Below are 22338 nucleotides of genomic sequence, written 5' to 3' on the forward strand. Positions count from 1 at the left end.
GACAGAGGGCGAGAGGCCATTAAGTCTACGACATGGTGAATACCAAGTTGCTGGTTTGATCCTGTCCTTATATCATCTGAGCCTGTTTGGTTTCAGGTCATTTAGGTTGATAAATATACAGAACCAGGAAGTTACCCAAAGTACTGCAGGGTGAGCATTATCAAGTTGTTTCTTGCTATCATCTTCAGCATGCTCCCCTGATCCACATCTCCACTCTCCCCCCTTTTAGTGACTGGAATCACATTATGATAAACCCACCTTCTCGAACCTCAGCAGCCAATCAGTTCTGACTGTGTCACTATGCAGTGAAAGAAAAACGCTATCTCCAAAACCCATTGTTTGTTCTGACTGAAAAGCAAACACAGTGAGAGCTGGTTTCCAAGGCTTCACCTCTGGACCTGGAAAACTGCCCTTAAAGAAGTCACAGCGTGCAGTGTGGTTGAAGGCTTTATTTCAAATGGCGATCGTGACACAGATTAAAGGCTTTATGGCGCAGCATGCTTCACCACCTATGGCCCTTTTTCTGTGTGGTTCAATTTCTGCAGCTGTATATCTTTAAATGAGCACCTGGTACAATGCTACAGATAGTGGAGTGAATTTCACTGGGAGTAGAAATCACACCGCACTGTCACAAAGTGTCAGAAAAAGTATGTGCACTTCAGTTTGGTCAAAGTCACTGAGGAAAAGCTTTGCCTTTTTTTGACAGGTTAGCAGGTGAGCTACAGTAGTGCTGTATTTGGAATTGGTTGGATTTATCATGCTGTTTTGTAACCAAGGGGATGTTTAGTACAGTGCTGACAAAGAAATACCAAGAGTTGACATCTTGAAGACCAGCAAGAGCCTCCCCAGTGTCTTATGTGGTAGTCAGAAAAAATGATTCTCTTCCACACACACACACACACACACACACTTTTTTGACTCTAAAGGCAGGGGCAAACTGGCTTACCAGCTGTGAACACGATAAGAAGATTGCATTTTGTCCTGTCAAAGATTTTACCTGAAAGTCTTCTCAGCGATTGCTTTGATGTAATGATAGCATTGACATATTGAACATGTTTATCTAATCTGTGTTCTAAATGTGAGCTACATTATCATCACGGATATGTCTGTCTTGTGTGCTGGATGGGCACTGATGGCAATACAGGGCCAAGCTTTAAATCTTTTCAATTCTCCAGACCTAGCACCGACTGAGAAATACTATAGATGATAATTTCCCTGCTAAAGGATCACACCTCTGCCCTAAAGCATTACTTATTTGAACAGAGTAATACCTACTGTGACTGTTGAATAAAAGCACTAAATGAAACTAAGGCACGGAGCATTTTAAAGCTACAAACCCGTGGGAATGCAATTCATGGATTCACATCTCTGGTTTGATTTCTTGTTTATGCAGGGACCAGGGTGAAAAGGATGTGAATGACATCTTGTTTACCCAGAGCACTACAAAGGCTGACCCGTTTGCCCTAATAATTGTGCTGTCTTATTTTTCTGAATCTCTCAGTGGCAGTTATACCAAAAGAAGCCCTAGCAGCTTCCTTGCTGCCTATGGAAAATCCAATTGAAGCAGTACGGGGTTATTTAGTATTGCCAAGAGTTTATTTTTGTTAAAAACATAATGGTACGATGAAAAAAAGCACCATGTTGTTTTTCATGTGAGGTTGTATTTACCTAATGCTAATACCTGCTACGATTAAATGGTTTTTATTAGGTGTTAACACAATAAAACAAAGTATTTAAAGTCCTCGTCAAAAAGTCAAATCCTGGTAATAAACTGCTAAATAGCAGCTAACTTTTAGAAAAGTATGAAAACTTTTTCTTGTAAGTAAAAGGAAAAATTTCTTTATTGTTCATCGTATATTTTTTAGTTCCCCCTACCTTTTGGTTTTGCTTGTCTGTTGTTTCATTTTTTTCTGCTCTTTAAATCTAACATTACTTTGATGAAGTGTGACATGGAGTGCATTTTTCACTTTTCTTAAAGGAATTGGCTATAACTGTTTCCACTCCACTATGACCATCTGACCAGTCTAAATGGTTTTGAGGATCTCAACACATGTAAATAATGCAGAAGTAATTTTAACTTTACTTAAAATAGATGGTGACTGCTAAGATATATATATATATATATATATATATATATATATATATATATATATATATATATATATATATATATATATATATATATATATATATATATATATATATCAGAAATCAAAATATTTGCTAAACATTAAACATAGTGAACTATAATATATATTATATAATGACATTTTTAGTGTTTTTCAAAAGAGGATTCAGTCAAAGTATTTCCACGAACAATATATTGCACATTAGAATTATGTATTTGTTATGCCAGATACCGTACGTCTGATTCTTTCAGGAAAAAGTTGTTTTTACTAACAAAACATTTTTAATTGATACAATTTTTATCCAAGGGCAGTAAATGCTGCAAGTACAAATTGAGCACTAAGTGCATGTCCATTATGCATTAAGGGGACGTGGCAATATGGTTTTAGCCTTCTTATTTATTGATACTAGTAGTTTATGTTTTTGTTATTTATAGTAGTTATATTAATTGGATGGATGAGTTTACTGTTTAAGATGAATGTTCGATTTTGTTGTACGTGTTACAATGACAAATAAAGTTCTATTCTATTCTGTTCTATTAAGAGTAGCAATAAGAGCACTGTGTTGGAAATACAGTAATATTCCCTCTGTATCAAGGATGCTAGTAGCGATTCTAGAGTTAAGATTTGTGGCTGATGGACCATCTTTCTCTGCCCTTCTGCCCTGTATTCCTGTAGCCTCAACTATCTCAGCAATTAAAACGCCCCACTCTCCGTTTCTTGAAAGTTAACATAACTCCAGAGTTGCTCAGTCATGTAGAATAAGTTATCATGATGATTCAGACCAATAAGAAATGATTCAGCTTCATGGCAACCAGAAACCAGAGTTAAGCCCAAAGATAGCTGTGCCAATTTGGCTGTTATTACACAATTCAATGGGGTAATATCAGTCATCTATCAGGCCATTCTTACTGTTCAGTAGGTAGCCTTCTACCTAGAAAGAAAGCCAAATATAGTGATTCTCATCAATTGACTGAAAAGGTTATTAACATTATGACTTCCTCTTTCTATTGCAGTGTAAAAAACAATGAGTTAAATGTGACATTTTGACAACTGATTTTAATCAATTAATTGATTTAGCGTATGTGAACTGGGTTTGTCTTTAGGTAGTTGATGTAAGCTCCTCCATACATGAAATAGATGTATCTAATGATTTTTTAACACATTTTTTTAATGGCAATGTAGCAGTTTAGCCAACACTTCATAGACATTTTCGCAGCAGGGGATGGAAGAATTCCCTGAATTGCATCATATGAAAATGTACACTATCAGGATGAAAACAGCCTGACAGCTCAGTGTATCATTGGATGTCTGAAAAATGATCAGATGGAGAAATCAAAATGGCAAATAACACTCCCTCATGTGTAATGAGGGTTGCTCTAGTTAATGAAGCTAAACAAAACACAGATGGCACAAACCAAATGATAGAGAGAACTCTTCACTGTGGAAAATGGCATTTCTCTTGTGACTTATCCAGAATTTTAAGAAGCCACAGGGACAAGGTGGAAGGCTGAAAATGTTGAGTAGGGGGTGAAGAGTTGGCAGTGCAGGACATTTATTTTTGAATCATACTTGCAATTAAAACACTTGGAAGGCAAACATATCCATAAGTACACAGGCAGGTTTTCTCTAGCTTGGGGCTTTGTAAGCGAGAAAGATTTATTTGTAAAACTACATGTCACTGCAGAAAAAATAAACCTGCATAATTTATGTCAAGAAGGTGTCATAGTCCAAATATGGGCCTGATCTTCAGAGAATTGTTCCGTCTCTTTTGCATGGCTTTCATCATATTAAGCAGCTTAAGAACAGCTACTCTTTCTAGTTTTCTTGGACATTTTGCCTACAATCATAAACTGATCCCTCAAACAGTTTTCATAGTTCTTTTATACTCTAAAAAGCTTAGTCAAATTGAGATCAGGTAACTCAACAAGTCAAGTATATTTCATTTCTTTACTGTAAAAAGCTCTTTGTTTAGTCCAGCCTGAATGCATTTTAATTAATAATTTATCCCCTATTGTCTTAGGGCATTGGATCAGAAGATATATATTAACTCTTTACTCCAATTAATCTTAATACATATATGTATGTTTAGCACACACACACACACACACACACACACACACACACACACACACACACACACACACACACACACACACACACACACACACACACACACAGAGATCAGCTGTAACATGACGACTATTGGGTGAAGTGAATAACGTTGATTATCTTGGAAGTGGGTGGGATATGTTAGGCAGGAAGTGAACAGTTTGTCTCTGAAGTCCCTGAAGTTAAAAAGCCTACAGTGGGCAAGTGAGCATCAGAAGAAGGGGGCCTGATAAATTAGGTTCTAAGTGATAAGACATACAAGTGTTTATCTGGGGAGGTGATGAGACCACGATTGAGATCCACGTAGGCCCCACCTCACAACTTAGAGGACTGAAAGAAGCTGCTGCTCATGTCTTGGTGTCAGATACCACAGCACAGTTTTCTTCTTTGTAAAGAATGTAAGTATGGTGATGTTGTGGACAAATGCTGTGGTGCTACTTTATTTTGATCTCAAAAAGCTTAAAGATTAGAGAGGCCATCACCAATTACTTAGTTATACACCAAAGTGCAAGTACTGCTTCTCCCTCAGATTTCTGCAGAGGCTCATTTGAGACAGGCCAAATAATCTTGAGTATACAGTAAATGACTGTAATATTCTGTCTCTATACCCAGCAGGTATTGACTTTCTGAATTATCAAATTTCCCCAATTAGTGTGTAGTGCAATGCTATATTGTTGAATTATTTTCTCAGTTCATCTTTATTTATATGATGTGTTTCGTCGTGTGTGTGTGTGTGTTTTACAGGATGTAGCATCTATTGGAGCTGATAGAAACTGGAAGGGCATTGGCATCTCGCTGCTGGTTATTTTGGTGGTGCTCTCACTCATTGGACTCTCCATTATTCTGCTTTCAAAAGGTGAGATTTGTTTACAGATCTGGTCACAAAAATAAGGAAGACATTAGAAGATGTAATACAATGTTCATGTTTACACACGCACACAATACTTTTGTTTATTGTATTTGACAGATGAATATTTTAGATGCGGACACAGTGTTCAGGGGTTATTTCGTTTAACCTAAATTCTCCCTCTCTTTTTTAAATTAAAATTAAACGAGTTATTCTTATCATGTGACCTAATGCACCCCTCACATATGCTGGCTTTTTAATTGTGTGCTGATAACAATCAGATGGCCCCTCTCGTCTTTAGCATTAAAGAAGTGGTGTCCAATAAAAACTTTTTTTAGTTCGGTTCGAAGTATTTAACCTTTGACATCTTTTCTGATGGAGCTGTATGATGGATTCACCCTGCCTTTAATATTTAATGTGATCATTAGAAAGGTCTTTTTCTTCCCTATCAACTGTACACATCTACACACACAGTATCTATACAAAATTCCTTTTTTATGGACAGAATTATCAGGCTTAAATAATATCAACACATTTGGCAACAACATCAGGACCTTCGTATTATGTTGGTTGCATGTAGAGGGGCTTAAACACAATTTAATAAACCTAAAATTGGATATTGTGTAAATGAATCTGGCAAAACAAATACTTCTTGTCTTTGCCTAGTTTACTTGTCATTCTTATATCTATCATTAATTTTGTCTCCATCCTTTTACAATTTGCATGTGTTGTAAAGGCCTCCACCAACTCTCCAGTTTGTTTTACCCTAAAATAGATTTTTAGTGATGATGTAAATGTTATGTTAAAGAATACAAAACCTGGGTAATAAAATAATTTAGAGACTGTGTAAGACAACATCTGGAAGTTAACTATAACTGCTGAATAAGCTTGTGCATTATGTCATTGACAAACCATGCAATTTTTTTTTCCTCTGACTGCTTGGATGTTGTTAAATGTATCTTCTTCTTCCTGCAGTTAGAGGTGACAGACCGGTTGGTTCACAGTTGACACTGGATGACCTTTTTCATGAAAACTTCAAAATACATGACCCTGGTGCAAGGTGGATCAGTGGTAAGTATGTCAGACACCTGAATTCAAATAGCCTCAAACATTGCAAATAATTAAATTTGAAATATAAAAAAAATGTCTTTCAAATGGATTTAGTATGTATGCATATGTGGTTTATGTCATTTGTGCAAAAAACATTGAATATTTTTCACTGTGACAAATTTTTCATCAGATTTTTTTGACCTGTTAATTATTTAAGCCCTTATTATGGAAGATAATAAAAACTTTACTGCATTGGATACATTTTCACAGTCAAGCAGAATAGACAGTTTACACACAAATTAACAATTGAACTTAAGACAGCAGAGAAAAATTAATAAAATTTAAAACATGTGCTACAACTTCTTCAAGATCAATGAATTTTAAATCCTCTAAACAACAACAGTAAAGCTTTGAAGAGAGCTTGTGGTTGAGTCAAAATGATTACATTGATATTTTAAACTAAACTTTTTGGTCCACTTGGCTCAATATGAGGTGTATTACTTCCAATACATCCAATAATAAACAGATAAGGTACAAAGAAGCCATGCTGTCCTAACATCACTGTAGAAATGCTAAACAAGCAAAGCTGTTTCAAGCATCATCCAAGCTACATTTGTTTCCCAAGATAGAACAGTTGAGCAAGGCATGACAACACCTACTGCTTAGCAACATTTGCCATGAGAATTGTTTAGAAAGGGCGACTGTCGCGCAGGAAGGTAGGGTGGTCGTCCACCAATCCCGCAGTTGTTGAGTCGATCCCCAGTCACATAAAGTACAGTGTTATAAGACACTGAACCCCAACTTAGTTGCTCCTGGTGAGCGTTGGCCGGCTGCATAGCAGATCCTCCAACAGTGTGTGTGTGAGATTGTGAGTGCGAATGGGTGAATAAGAAGCAGTGTAAAGCGCTTTAAGTGCCAATAGGTAGAAAAGTCCTATGTTAGTGCAGACAATTTACTAAATGATGGTTCCTTAACCATAGCTAATATATTAGTGAACCACAGGCCAAATAATGAAGCAGACAGTCAGCTACATGTTCAAAAACAAGTTCACATGAGTTTGTGACGTCTCTAAAAAACAAATTGACATTTGAACCTCCAGTATGCTAAACAAAGTTTTACTTTAGAGTCCAAGCAAACAAATTAGGCAGGGATATCAGAAGGTAGAAGTCAGAAGACAGGCAAAGGTCAAATAACAAAAGGCAAAGTCCAAGAGCATCAGGCAGAAATCCACTAAATCAACCATAAGAAGTTCAGGTTTTTCTTTTAACAGATTTTTTATGTTTATCACAATATCAGTTATATTTCGAAAGCATTGTAATACATATCGTTGATGCATGTATTTAACTCCAGTGCTGTTGAGATTAACATTTGGACACAGTTGGCTTTGTTATGTCAAATAACAGGTATAATGGGCTTGGTTGGCTTGACAGGCTTCTTTTCTATTTTTATTACCACAAATCAATCTCTACATGCAACCATATCACATGTGATGTTAAAAAGATGATGAACTTCATTATAAAATATGATGATCTCAAGATCACTAGTGACGAGAAGAAAACAATTTAACAATTTATGTCCGTAGCAATATGTAACCAAATAGATGTCCTAATTTCCTAGCATCACTGTGCCATTAACACACTCTGAACACATTACGAGTGTTGCCATGTGACACAGTCAGCAAAATTGAGACCATTATGGGACACTGCAAGGGACATTTATGTCACCATCTGAATGTTTTCTTGTGTAGAAAGACCCAAAAGACTTTGTCCTTCACAAAAACCACGTATAACACATCAAAAGTCACATTTTGTAATTCTTTTAGGTGGAATAGTTGAAATGTGGCTGTTATGTATATGTCGTATTGGTGCTGTCGAGCTGTCGCAGCCTTGTCCCTAAAAGACTGCTGTGCTTGGCTCCTCTCTGTCACGCTCACTTTTCCACATCTCAAAGTCTGGCTTTCACATGCTGCCTGTCTCCCAACAGTCCTTGAGTAATGTTAGAAAGGCTCTCTTTATTTTTCTTTGTAATAGTTCTCCCAAAAGGGGCTTGGCTTTGCGAAAAAGTACATCTCCTTTTGTTAAGTTGTTCTTGAAGGAAACAAATGACACTGAAAACCCAATGAAAATGTTCTGCACAAAAGATAACGCCGTTACCATCTTGCTGAAAGGTTGCCTTGCTTCTGCCAGCCTTGTAATTGGTGTGGGAATGATTAGAAAGTTTCCTTCGAGACATAAATCCACACTGCAGATTCATTCAGGTTGGATCTGCTCCTCTAATTAGCATTTGATAAGACAGCAGATCATTAACCAATCAGCATCTGATCTCTAAATATATTTAGCATGCAGGTTGCACAATCTGGCTAGTTTTTTTTCTCTACTGCAGTGAAACCAGATGGTCTTTAAATTTTTCTGTCTGCTGTTTGGTGCTCAGTAGGGAGTGTTACACTGAGAAATGATCCAGTGTACAATAATTTGCCATAGCCAGGGTTATAATTTATTTTTTTCCAATACAAAGAAGTCACAGCATACAACAGTCTACAGCTTATAAGAAATACTTATAGCACCACAAATTTTAGTAGTTTAGTACAGTAGCTTTAAAACTTTGCCCGTGACAGCTAGATGATGAAGGTGGGCTTTCTATTGCCTCACCTGGTTCTTGAAAAACATGACAAAAACCAGGCCAGCGGCTCCTCTTTAAGAGTGTGAATGCCCTTTGAGCGCCTGCTCACTCATTACTGGGTCTCTCTGGATCATAACAGCACCACAAGTCAAACTTTTACTGCTCCAAAGCACAAAAAGATCATATTATATGTACAGGCTGTCGACAGGGCTGTTGTTCAGTACAAATGACGCAGGAGGACTTGGAGAGGTGCTTGGAGCTTTGATCTTAAAACCAAAAAGTTTTTCAAACAGCAAACAACCAACTGATTTATTTATTTTTTTAATAAAATGTTTTGTGGATGAAACACTGGCTGTAATTCAAATTCATGTAATACAGTAGTAATATATTACATATTAGCAGAAATTCAAATCAGGAATATAATGGGTGAGAGGAGGAGATGCACTGTGAACAGCTGTACTTATCAGTATTGCATTTACTGTGGGTTAACAATCAATTATACACTATGTCAAAGGTTAAAGGTGCCACTTGCTGTGATGTTGCCCCAGATTACTCTACCCAACTGTGATGTTCCCCTGAGTTTTCCACAGCATTTTAACTACTCTTGCAGGCACAGGTACATTCTCTACTTAGTTAAATAATATTTCTCTGTTTCTAGCTGAAAAAAACTCCTCCACGTGACATCACCCGGAGGAGTTTTTCATCATTAGGAATTCAGATGATGTTATCTGGAAGGAGCTCTGGAAAAACAGGTTGCCCGTGATTGCATACTCTAAAATGTGACCAACGAGATAACATAATCTGAACTGAAGGTTCTTTTCAAGTGATGTCATCTGGAGGGATTTTTCAGGTAGAAGTAGAGAACTACTTTAATATAGTGCCATTTACTTTCATGTGCCACCAAAACTAGCACCAAAGATGCAAGTTTAAAAGCAGTGAAGACGTCCTTTAACACGTTTGTAATGTGTGAGCGCTGTGTTGACGGCGCATTCTAGAGCCCCCAAGGCACCGATCAAGTAATCCATATATTTTTAACATCTTTTGACTTTGGAGAGATAACAGTTAACAGATAATAACTGTTATGGCTTTATGGATCATTTTCAGTAGGACTGTATTCCTTTGGGTGACTCAAGGCTCAGCAGTCAGTAGAGACACAAACTGCCGGCTGTAATGCTCAAATCTACTATCATGTCCAGACTTGACTTATAGGTCTAATACTAATCTCTAGATGTTTTAATTTGTAAGGGCAGAGATGCATTTTAGTTGTGTGTCCGTAAAGGTGAGGGACGGGTAGGAGAGTCCTAATATTTGCTCAAGCAGCATCCTTATACCTATCCTTGCCTGGTTTATACTTTGTCTTTCAAACCCAATTGCCTCCACTTTGCAATGCAGGCTTTCCCCTAAAGATCTGTCCTTACCGAGCCCAAACTGAGATAAACCTAATGGCATCACCAGGGGTTATGGCCCTCCAGAGCACCAGAAGACATTATAGATCTGTTTCATAGGCTGAATAGTGCTCCCACTGACACATTAAGCAATGCTTTAAGTGCTACATTGAGATAAAATGCCCACTTATTTCCAGCCTTACTCTGTAAATTCCTCTCACTATGCGTCCTGAATCAACAATGCGAGTCAACAGTTCAACACATCAAGGGCTTTTCCGAGTCCAGACATGTCAAACTAACCTTTTTTCTTAACACCACAACATTAAGTGCAAGGGCTTGAGATGTGTAATTTATCAGATAGGAAACAGTGTCAAAAGTGGCAGAACAGCCGATTTCCTTCAGTTCTTGCCCTTATGAAACACCTGCAAGTCATTGGACAGCTGAGACACATTTAATCATGGCTGAGATACATGGCCCCCTGATCCTTAGAGTATTTTCCGTTGGAACTGTTGTCCACATAGGACTACTGTAGGCCCATCAATAATTGCATATTTTGTTTAAGTCTACATACATATGCACCAAACACACCACAAGACACCACAAAACAATTGTGCTTTGCTTTATTGTAGATTTTCTAAATAATGAGAGCCCTAAGGAGGATTTCTTTGCAGGCTGCATGCAAACAATACATCTGTCTTTCATACTTATTTTCCTGTCATTATATTTAAAGTGTTTTGAGTGTTTACTAGTTTGCAGGGTTAAGGTTGCCAGAGCTTGATGCCTCAGAGCTTATTTATTCACATTTATATGAGATGGGGACCTCAGAATGATTTAGACCTGTCAAATGCATTAATGGAATTCAAGCCTTCCTGGACTGACGGGGTTGGTAGGGGTTATATACGTGGGTTAAATCAGAACTAAGCTTTGCAGACCACATCTCCATCTTCAGGGCAAGCACATTTGCCCCTTACAACTTCAGAAAGATCAGACCCTACCCTCTTATATATGATCCAGACTGCAACAGCACATCTCATTTTAGATCAGCCAAAAGGGAAATACTGCTTATCTTATCATTCTTTCTGGCTTCCCTAGGTTCCCGGCATCATGTTTGCAACCATGACACTAACCTACAGAGTAACCAACTCAACCACACTTTCCCACCTGCACTTTCTCAAACTAGGGCTGTGTCATTATCCTTGATACACGATGATAATACTGCCTATTCCCTATTCCCATTATTGCCAATATTCACTCAAGCCTCAAATAACTGCTGAAGGTTGAACTCTTTCTGCAGCTTCCTAAGCAAGGTTTTCTTTTTATATTTGACACTGAATATTTTATGATGCTGAAATATTTCTTCTCATGGGACTTTGGTTTAAAAATTTCTGCCAAACCAAGCTTTTTTTGTTGCTTTGTACGTCACTTGTGTGTTAATTTGGATAAAAGCATCTAAAAAAGAACTGAATGTTAATGTATTGCAGGGATTTTGGCAGTTGTGTTAAAAAGATCACTGGGGCATCGTTTTGTTAATAACAAAAGCTGCCTTAAAGAATTGTCAACTTCACAGCCAAATGCTTGAAACTCAATGTAAAAGGGGCTTTGGTCAGTAACGGATGTGAAGCAGAAGCTTTCGGAGTGCAGACCAACCCCTTTCAAATATTTTGGTTACCTGACCTTGTTCATATCTTACTGTAGACACACCAAGCTGATGGTTGGACTTTAGACAGTGTTTTAGACTCAGTTTTCCGAGTGTCTGTGGGCCTAGTTATTGCGGTGTGTCCTGCATCATTTACACACAGTCGAGAGAAATAAGTAATGAATACAGACTATTTCCTCTCACGCAGATGCAGAATGCACTTGCTAGTTGACTGCTGGTTTAGTCTTTGCACTGTGTGCAGTTCAATGTTAAAATCAAACAATTCCCAGTTTTTCGGCAGACATAATTATGGTGAGGTAGAGTTTGAAAAGAGAAAAACTTGTTTGCTTAACATGAATAAATATTAATTTTTGATACACACACAGTGCTTTGACTGTGTATGTTTCCATCCCAGGAGAAGAAATTATCTATCGGAGCTGGGATGGAGATGTTTTGAAAGTCAACACACACAGCAATGAAACAGAACTCCTGCTGAAAAACACAACATTTGTAAGTAAACTAATGTATTTACATAATATATTTTTATATACATTTACAACTCTCATATTTTGGATAATGATAGAAGTAAAATAATATTATTAGAGCAATCTTGAGTGAATAAGATGAAATGTCTCTTCATTATCACTGCAACCCTCTTTGCCATAGCCAGATATTCAGACCAGAGTTGACTCAACTTTCACTGTGACATTTTACTCTATTTCTTGTTCTGTCCACAGGCAACTTTTAAGGCATCAAAGTTTGCAGTCTCTCCTGATCTGAACTTTGTTCTTCTCGGCTATGATGTCAAGCAGGTGAGGAGAACTGAATGTTCTAATTGCACATACTGAAACACTGTTGTTTGGTTTAGGGCTGCATCATCAATGTAACATTCATATATACACTCTCACTATGAGTGTTCTCATTTGTTACAGTCACATTTTCTCTGCCTGCTATGTTCTACCTGTACTGATGGAGCATCACACTGCTGCCAGTGCAAGTGTGCTTTCTATAAAGCTCTAAAGTGGCACAAGCTGCTTAATCTATGTTATGTCTCCTTGTTTTGGAATTACAGCTCTACATACTACAATACAGTAGAATGGACCTAGAATTAGAATGGACCTTTCTTCTAAGACAGGTTATAGTCACTTTTCTATGGTTTTGAAAGAAGAACTCAAGTTCAAATGTGTCGGGAAGATTCAATGTCACATACAGATTTATAATAACCCAGTAACAGTGATTTAGGTTAACTACATAAGTGAGCCAACTGTCCTTCATTAATCTCCTCCCTACTAGAAACCTGCCAGGGATAGGTGAGCAGATGTTTTCAGTAATGGATATGAAGTGTATAGAACAGACATTTACCTGCCACATAGTCAGAAATACTGTAGGGCAATCTGTCATGATGACACAGGCTCAGGAGACTCAAGGTCTTCGAACAGTTTCCTTCACAGCTCAAACTGTAAATGTTTGTTCATTTTATTTTATTTTTTTAGCCTGGACAAATTTCATTTGAGGACCTCGAGTAACATTAGGCACATACAGGTTTAAATGGTCTGGAATGTTGCTTAGAACAAGGCTTGTATTGAATTTGAAAGTTTTTATGGATTTTACATTTTTACCTATACCACCAAGTTCCTAAAATGCAAACATAGTGAAATAGATTGAATATGTTATTGGCACCTGTTTTGTACTGACTGTAGCTTAAGAAATGTTTTAGCTGTCACGTGTTTGGTGAACAAAAATTACTTGATATTTGAGATTTTCATAACTTAAACAGATTTCTACACTGCAAAATGATATAGAGGAAACCATGTTTCTCTGCTTTTAGAGCGAGCAACATCTGCACAACACAAAAAAATACTCCAGGTATTCCGGTTTCCTCCCACAGCCCAAACACATGCATGTTAGCTTAATCAGTGACTCTAAGTTGCCCGTAGGTGTGAATGTGAGACTGAATGGTTTTCGATCTGTGTGTGTGTCTTTCTGTGTTGAACCAGAGAAAGGTTCCAGCCCCCGCCATGACCCCAAACAGGATACGTGGTTATAGATAAAAGATGAATGGATGTTCTTAAGACAGAAGGAGAAAAAATATACTTTATTGAAATGAAACTGTGAATCTGTATAAAGGTGGAAATGCTGAAAACTGATGCTACATGTACTCAAAAAGACATGTAGATTGAAATAAAATTGGGCCAAGCACTGAGTCTAAGAAAATCTACAAAGCAACTTGGTAATAGAGAACTGCACTCACCACAACTTGCCTAACTCAAAGGATTTAAACTAATTTAGAGCCATATTTCTGACACCAACCTACTTTTCAAGACACGTTATCAAAACGAAATGGCCAATCAAATACCAAGCTTAACTACAATAGAAGGGTACCTGGCATCTGGTGCTAAAGATATTTTACTATACAAATTACAGTAGCAGTACAATAGATGCCTCTTAAATGAATTGAATGTATAATATTTGTACAGCACCTGTATTTAGTGCTGTAATTATACCATCACATCACTTTTATTGGCTGATATAATAACAACATGAGTAACAACTGTCTCCTAGGAACTGCTAATTTCATATTAAACTTAAACCGTAATACACTTTATAGTGCAGAAAGCCAATTGCTGCAGCGGATGGAACAACGTAATTGTCTTCCATGTTCTTTCTTATTGTGGCGAGAGGAACTTGTAACACAAAAATAGCGTTGTCTGTTTATAATATGACAAAGTTAACAAGATGTCAAATCTGATTCCATGTTTTTCACACAACGTAATTTGCATTCAGTGCAGCAACTGTTGCAGCCATTTAGGCACAGTAACGTGATTTATGATATTTTAAACAAATTTAAAAAACTAATCACACAAATCCCTATAAACACGTCATTTTCTTTCACTTTCACTTTACCCACAAATAGCTTCACCCAGTGTTCCACTTAATGTTATCAAGCTTACCATCACAGGGTCAAAGGCAAGCTAAGGGAAATAGTGTGCTGGTGATCAATTTCTGAAGGTTAATACTTGAAAAACATGTTAACAAGGCACAACATTATGCTTAATTGCCAAAACCGAGTAAAAAAAAAATCACTTGTGAAGATGAAGATTAAACCAAATGGCCACGTGTTTTTTTTCACAATGGATGCACAGAACGTAAAAAGTAAAGTAAAGTATAAAGTAAAAGTCTGTGTCTCATCCGAGTAAAGCTCACTGAGTCCAGGCAGGCCAGTTCAGCACCCGGACTCTTCTCCTGTGAAGCCATAGTGTTGTGTTGGATGCAGTATGTGGTTTAGTATTGTTTTGCTGAAATATGCACTGCTTTCCCTGAAAGAGACGTTGTCTGGATGGAAGCATATGTTGCTCTAAAACATCTCTGTACCTTTCAGCATTGATGATGCCTTTAAAGATGTGTAAGCTGCCTGCATCAGAGGCACTAATGCCCCCTCATAACATTAGAGATTCAGGCTAGTCTCCAGAACAGGGTGTCCATGGTTTTCAAATAGAATTTCAAATTTTGCTTAATCTGACCACAGAACAGTTTTCCATTTTGCCTAAGATCATTTTAAATTGACTTTTTTGATGATATTAGATACTGTAGATGGTGGGACCTTTAAAGTCTTCACAATTTTACCTTGAGGAACATTTTTCTGAAATTGTGTAACAATTTCTTGGTGCAGTTTTCTGCAGATTGGTGAACCTCTGCCCATCTTTACTTTCGAGATTTCCAGATCACTGGATTCTGTTTTATTTACATTTTCACATATTTCCACCTTTTTGGGAATTGGGGTTGTAAAATGCATGCCAATTTTTAAGAAAAGGTGTTGCCAAATTAGGCATTCGTGACCACAACAATCACAAAAACATTAATCCTGGAACAATATAGTGTATAATTGAGTGCAAAAGTTTAGATCCCTGTATTATGAAATATGGGGCTTCACTTCTCTATCATTGCTGCCTCGTACTGTCAAAGAGTTTGACACATTGACAAAAATGATAAACCACATTATGTAAAAACTTTTTTTCTGTTTTCACTTGTTATACACATAAGGCAGTTATACGGTGTAAAATTGACTTATGGTAAAACTGACTTTAATATAAAAATATTATAATGGTTTTTATAACAATATTATAACCACGTGTCAGCACATAAAATAGTTAAAATCAGCTCCACCTTTACTAACAGTGATTTTTGACCCTTACTTTGAATTTGATTACTGTATGTGTTTTTTCAGAATTATCATAATCAGTATTCCTTAAAAATACATTGTTTTCTTAGTGGATTACTTTTACTTTTGTATAATCTTTAGATGATCTGCTTAATAGTTTTACATGAGTAAAATATTTAAGGTGCTACTTGTAGTTGAGAGTTTTTTAGGCCAATACATGGGTACTGAGTTTGGGTACTTCTACCACCTCTACACACACATTTTGCTATGTGTGGGGTTGGGTGGCTGCAGATTGCTTAGATTGACCATGCTGACTGTTGGCTTGGTCTCCAGTCTATCTCGGGGCCAAAATGCAAAAAATGTCTTGGGGAACATGCTCCATACAGAAAGATTGCAGACAGGTATTTGAACCAAGGACCTTCTAACCAAATCGGGAGCAACTTTGAATTCAGTGTCAGTGTCTTGCTCAAGGACAGAAGGAGGCAGGGATTGCACCACCATGGGACAACATGTCAGTGTGTATATTTTCAGGGTCGAAAACAAGGTAGACTATGTCTCAAACAATATGAACAAAGTAAGTTTAGTCCTGTTGCATTATCATACCTCAACAGTTTTCCGTCTTTCAAGCTTCAAAGATTTATTGCTGCATACACTGCAGTGTAACGGCTATAAAAGACCTGCCCAATGCTGTGCATGTCCCTGTGGTCACTGTGCTGTATGGTAACTGACCTAAGGTGCCAAATATGTGAATTGGATTGAAGTTAAACTGTTTTCCTTTGACATAGTATACTAGGGAAAAAAAAAACACATTATTTTCCAGATATTATGAATCTAACATCAACTATAGGACCTTGTTAAAAGTATAGGACCTCGTTAAAACTCAATCAGCAGATCAACAGTTAAAGGAGTCTGGCAACACCCCAAAGTCATATAACCATAAAAAAATTTTCTAACATTATCCAAGTACCTGACCAAAACCTGATCTAGTACCTCAAATGTGTTGTGTTTTAGTTGTCACTTTGACAACAAATGTCCAGTACACCTGCAGAGAAACAGGTGTGTGTCCAGTCAGCAATGACCTGATAATCAGAGGTACATCACACGGATTCACTATACACTGCGTCTCTAACTGGCTGTTATGTCCAAAGTATTAAAAAGTAAAAAAGATGCATTATGCATAAACCTTACTCAGCTCTTTACACGTTTGCTGCTGCAGGAATAGAGGGAGCAGCGCAGGTGGGTTACAAGACAGACACCATCAGCCTAGCTACTAGCTTCCATCAAACCAAATCAAAGTGTTTACTGTCATGTTCACAGTGAGGAAAATATATTTCCCTGTACAATGAAATTGTACAATGTACAATGAAATTGTACAGGGAATTGTTGTCTACAGTGAATGCCAAATACAAGCAGTTTAAAAAAAAAAGTATAAACAAGATAATAATAGTAGAAAAAGGAAAAAGAAATGGATTCTGTACAACTGTGTGCAAAGTAAGTATGCAATGACTTATGTGCATCAGACATGAACGTTCAAGCAGTAACGCAAATTGTAAAACCTGCAAATTCAATGGACCAACATGATAAGGCTAAATTAGTAGCAGAAATACAACAGTAACAAGTGTATAAGTTGAGTAAAAAGAAACCACGTGATAATTAATAGCAGCAATAAAATTACAAATGTCCAAATTGAGATGAAGCACTCAGTCAAATGTTCAATTTAAAGGTAGAGTATTCAGCCCAACTGCTCTATGGGATGGATGATGCCACTCTGTGTCCACTGTTACCTGTTTAAAAGTCTAATAGCTAAGGGGAAGAAGCAGTTCCATAGTCTGGAGGTCCTGTATTTCATACTCCTGTACCTTCGGCCTGAGGGTAGAAGTGTGAACAGTCTGTATTGGGGGTGGGTGGGTGCCTTGAGGATAAAGGCAGCTCTCCTGTGGACTCTGCCGTGGTAGATGGCCTGCAGATAGGGCAGTAGAGTACTGGTGATCTTTTCAGAAGCCTTCACCACTCTCTGTAGGAGTTCCATCACAGAAATGCAGCCTTACCACATGGTCAAGATGTTCTCAACAGCTATAGAAGTTGCTGAGGATCTTAGGCAACATGCCAAACTTCCACAGTCTCTTAAAGAAGTACAGCCGCACTTGTGCTTTCTTCTTCAGGTAGGTGGAGTGTCCAGGTGAGGTTCTCATTAATCTGGACCCCCAGGTATTTGAAGCTACCCACTTCAACCTCTTGGATAAACACTGGCTGATGAGTTCTCTTTTCCTTCCTCAGTTCCACTATCATCTCCTTTATCTTGTCTGTGTTGAGGGTGAGGTTGTTGTCCTCACATTGTGTCATCAGACTGGCCACCTTCCTCCTGTAGGATGCTTCATCCCCTGCACAATGCTGTATGCTGACATAAGAGTTCTCCTGAGTGGCTGCAGCTTTAAACACTTTCCAGTCTGTCGGAGCAAAAAACTCCAGCAAGATGCCCTCAGTCTCTGTGGTTCAGAGCTTAACCTGTTTGGTGACAGGGTTTGTTTGTTTGAGTCCATTTCTGCCAGGTACAGGAACCAAGAGATGTGGACGGAGTGTCCGAAGTCACCAGCGGCGATATAAACAGTGTCAGGGTGAGCCATCTCTAGCACGCTGATGATGTCATAGAAGGCAGAGTGCTGCCTTAGTTTCTCCTTTTGGGGGAATGTAAACAGTGACCAAAAATGCAGAAGTGAATTCTCTTGGTACATAATAAGATGGCATTTCAGCGCTAAAAACGTATCTGGTTAGCAGTGCTTACAAATAGCCCGTATTTCTCCACACCACGAGTTACATTTACAGACGGATACACACACACACACACACACACACACACACACAGACACACACATACACACAAACACACTTTATCTGAGAGCAAGGTTTCGGCAAAAATCATAGTGCATACTTTTCTTTGTGATTTATTTCTGTCTTTCAGCTCGTCCAGTTTGTTTTCCAGAGACCACGCTTTAGCTAGCAAGAGGCTGGGTAGCATTGGCCGGCTTATCATGTTCCCCTTTTCCCTTCCGTCTCGCTTGCGTCTCCAGAGCGCTCTCCTCGGGTCACCCGCCTCACTTGAGCTGATAGTGTGTATGGTTGTAGTTCCGGAGGTATAAAACCAGTGACTTACCATTTGGTCGGCTTAATTGGCAATGTCCAGTAATTCTGCTTTCATATGTTAGCAGTTCATGACATTTGTGCACTACAGAGAAAGTGACCAAATGTACACAAGCGTGTGGCAAAAAACAAGTAAACATGTCTGCCACGAGGGGCTCCATGATTCTGGATCATGACCTTAAATGTAAAACGTCCCAAAATCAGGTCTATGTTATCACATTTTGGAACAGTTAAGACGATTCAGCAGAACAAATAATTTTGAAGGTGTAGTGTCTAATTAGGGCAAAAACTTGATGTTTTTGCCAAATAAATGTAAAGTATGTTGACATTGGCAATGCTACTTCCCAACTTAACCAAAAACTGTGACCCCAGAGCCAAATTGTGAATTTTTGTAAACTGTTGTACACTTAGTTTCCAAGTAGTTGTGGATTATGATTACATGATTATGACAAGCAGATATTGAGTTTCTCCTGGGAAATTGACAATTAATTGCTTACCAAATCAACTTCTACAGTATATTTTTATTCAAATCTATACTCACGTACATTCTAGACGTATTCTGATGCCAAAAATCTAATCTTAATAACTACTCAGTATAATGTGTGTAAGATGTGTAGAATAAAAGTAACTAATTTAAAAATTATATTATTTAAAAATGATTTAAATTATTATTTAAAAATTATTAATGAGTAAAACCTTGGTGGGTTAGGGTTAATCAGGAGCCAGTTCTGTTTTTTGTTTTTTTTACGAACCTATTGTCATCTCATTCATTAATACAGTATCTCCCAGTCTGTTCTCTTGAAACTCAGTTATATATCATCATCAGATATAATCATTACTAATTGATTACTCATTAGGTCATTTGTGATTTGTTTCTCTGTTTTTTTTCTTAGCAATAAATCATATATTTGTGTATTGTATTAAGTGTTACCACTCCATCTATGTGCTTAATACTATGTTTCCATTTCGTTAAACATTAATTTGTTACTTAGAAAACTAAGTAAAAAACTAACCAGAGATCACAGAGGTTGTTTAGTGACACACAGTACAAATGTGTGTGTAAAAATGCAAAATAAAGTAAAGAAATTATGTTTAGGTTGCTCACATACCAACTTATAACAGAAAACAATCACTATTCTCAAATCCTTTATCAGGTTTATCTGTAACTCTTTCTCATCTTTAGTGTTAATCTCATCTGAGTTAATATGTGATCCAGCCATACGGCAGAGATCTACCATCTGTAATAGAGAGAAGTCCTTTAAATCTCGGAGTCTTCCATTTATGATTATGTAGACACAGCTGAAATGATTTTTATTCTGTTATGTTTTAGCATGAAAATGTCTAAATAGTCAAACCCGGAGTTAACCATCTATGTAACACACTCACATTTTGGAATGGAGATTCCTTTAACAATTCATCTACTGATTTCAAAATTAGTCAATGCACCTAATCTCAATTACAAAATCGTTATAAATCAAATGCGATTACACCAATGTTTTATAAAAGTAACATGACAAGAAGTGACAGAGAAATAAGAGGAAGAATACCTGGCCGAGAGGTCCATCTCTGTGGTGAATCATTTTGAGCAACATGGGGTTTGGAATAAGAAAGTAATTCCCCAGACTGTCAGTACATTCTGTCAGCTGTTCAGAGTTCAAAAGTGACAGATAATAAAAGGCGCTCAACAGAGAAAGGAAGTAATTTACAGTGCAGCCATCTAGGGATGTCGTGATTCAGGTTTTGGCTCTAAATCAGATTCCCAAGGTGTCTGTCAATGTCAATGTGACACTTACATTTAGCCATTCTACAGTAAATACTAATTTGAAAAAGTAGCTAACAGGTGATCAATAAACTCTTTCCTGTACTCTGAATAAGAAATTTCCTATTTATCAATTTTATTTACTTGGATTTCTTTGTATTCTGCAAACAAACCAAGAACTGCATCTGATGAATGTTTGCACAAATAATAAAGTCTTAAAGAATGTTACCATAATTTCTAACTCAAAGCACAAGACTATATTCACTAAAACAGCTTCAATAGACAAAATATCATTAACAATCAGCATTATATTATGGCAGTAAGCTCGTATGGATGTTTGTCCAGTAACTACGGCATGTCTCTCATCTTTGGCTGGCAGATCAGGTGAGTCTAGTCCTACACCTGTTTCCTTCTTTTCCTTCTAGTCTTTTTTGTTTTTCTTTTATATTACCTGAAATTATCAAACTAGCCCTTTTTTTTTTTACCTTAGCCACATTCTGTCTGAGGGGACATAGGAATCATGACCCAAGTAGTTACTTTAGCAAAATGTAAAAGACATTGTGGACACACTCTGTGGACACTATTTTTTTAATATTTTCTCCTGTTTGACTTTTGGCTTTTTGGCCTGTGTCCCTCTTTTGCAAATGAACCTGGAGCAGAGAAAGCAAAGGAGAGAGTATAAAAAAATATAGACTATCATGTTGAGGATCTCCAAGCATTTTGAGGTCTATATGACTAATGCAGGAAATTTTATTAAGACGTTTAAGCTCCACAGGACTGTAGCCAATTGCCCTCCTTTAAACCCAGGACACCTAGAGCAGTTTACTCAAGAAGAGTGGGACAAACTACCATAAAATGGACTGTAATTTTTTCGGGGGTATTTTCATGTGTTGTATGAATATTTTGTAATATTACTTTTGTCAGTTTCATGTTATTTTAGAAAATCTTTTTTTTTTTTTTTTTTTTTTTTTTTACTAACAATCATGTCCAGGTTTGTACATAGAGCAAATAATATAAGAAAACAAAAGAAACAAATCAGTGATTTAAATAATTTTCAGTGTTGGCCACAAAGCTACTTTCAGCCCTCAGGATCTTTTCTTTGCATCCCCCTGGATTCTGTTAGCAAAGTGACAACTGGCTGTGACTTTATTAAACTCAAGAAACTGCATGAGACTTGTATATTTTCTGCTAGTAACTTTAACAGCGAATGGAAGACATTCATTTATCACCCCAAAGGCACATTACTGTCCCTGTGTCCAATAGCACTGGAATGTCTGAGTGCAAATCACACTATGCGTCTTCTTACTGTTTGATAGGCACAGACATACCTTGAGTGTCAGTGAACTAAGCAGGCTCAATAATGGCCTCTGTGTGCTCGATGAGATAGAGACAGAGTGCTAAAGATGCTGTATCTTCCTGAGATGGACGGAGCAGATGTGTTCATCATCAAAGTGACAGCCTTATTCTATGGAGAGTAATGGCCTGCCCCTGCACCACCATCTCCAGA

The 22338-nt window shown here is 37.4% G+C and overlaps 1 protein-coding gene across 1 annotated transcript in view; it reads left to right on the forward strand.

Annotated features, from left to right (window-relative positions):
• The window catches only part of LOC137133524 (inactive dipeptidyl peptidase 10-like), a 110217-nt gene that overhangs the window by 55850 nt on the left and 32029 nt on the right, over positions 1-22338 (forward strand). The window contains exons 2-5 of the mRNA XM_067517219.1: positions 4983-5094; positions 6061-6156; positions 12191-12285; positions 12513-12587. Of these exons, the coding sequence (XP_067373320.1) occupies positions 4983-5094; positions 6061-6156; positions 12191-12285; positions 12513-12587 (378 nt within the window). The remainder of the gene's footprint in view (positions 1-4982; positions 5095-6060; positions 6157-12190; positions 12286-12512; positions 12588-22338) is intronic.

Source organism: Channa argus, chromosome 9 (genome assembly GCF_033026475.1).
Source record: "Channa argus isolate prfri chromosome 9, Channa argus male v1.0, whole genome shotgun sequence".
In the NCBI taxonomy this organism is placed as follows: domain Eukaryota; kingdom Metazoa; phylum Chordata; class Actinopteri; order Anabantiformes; family Channidae; genus Channa; species Channa argus.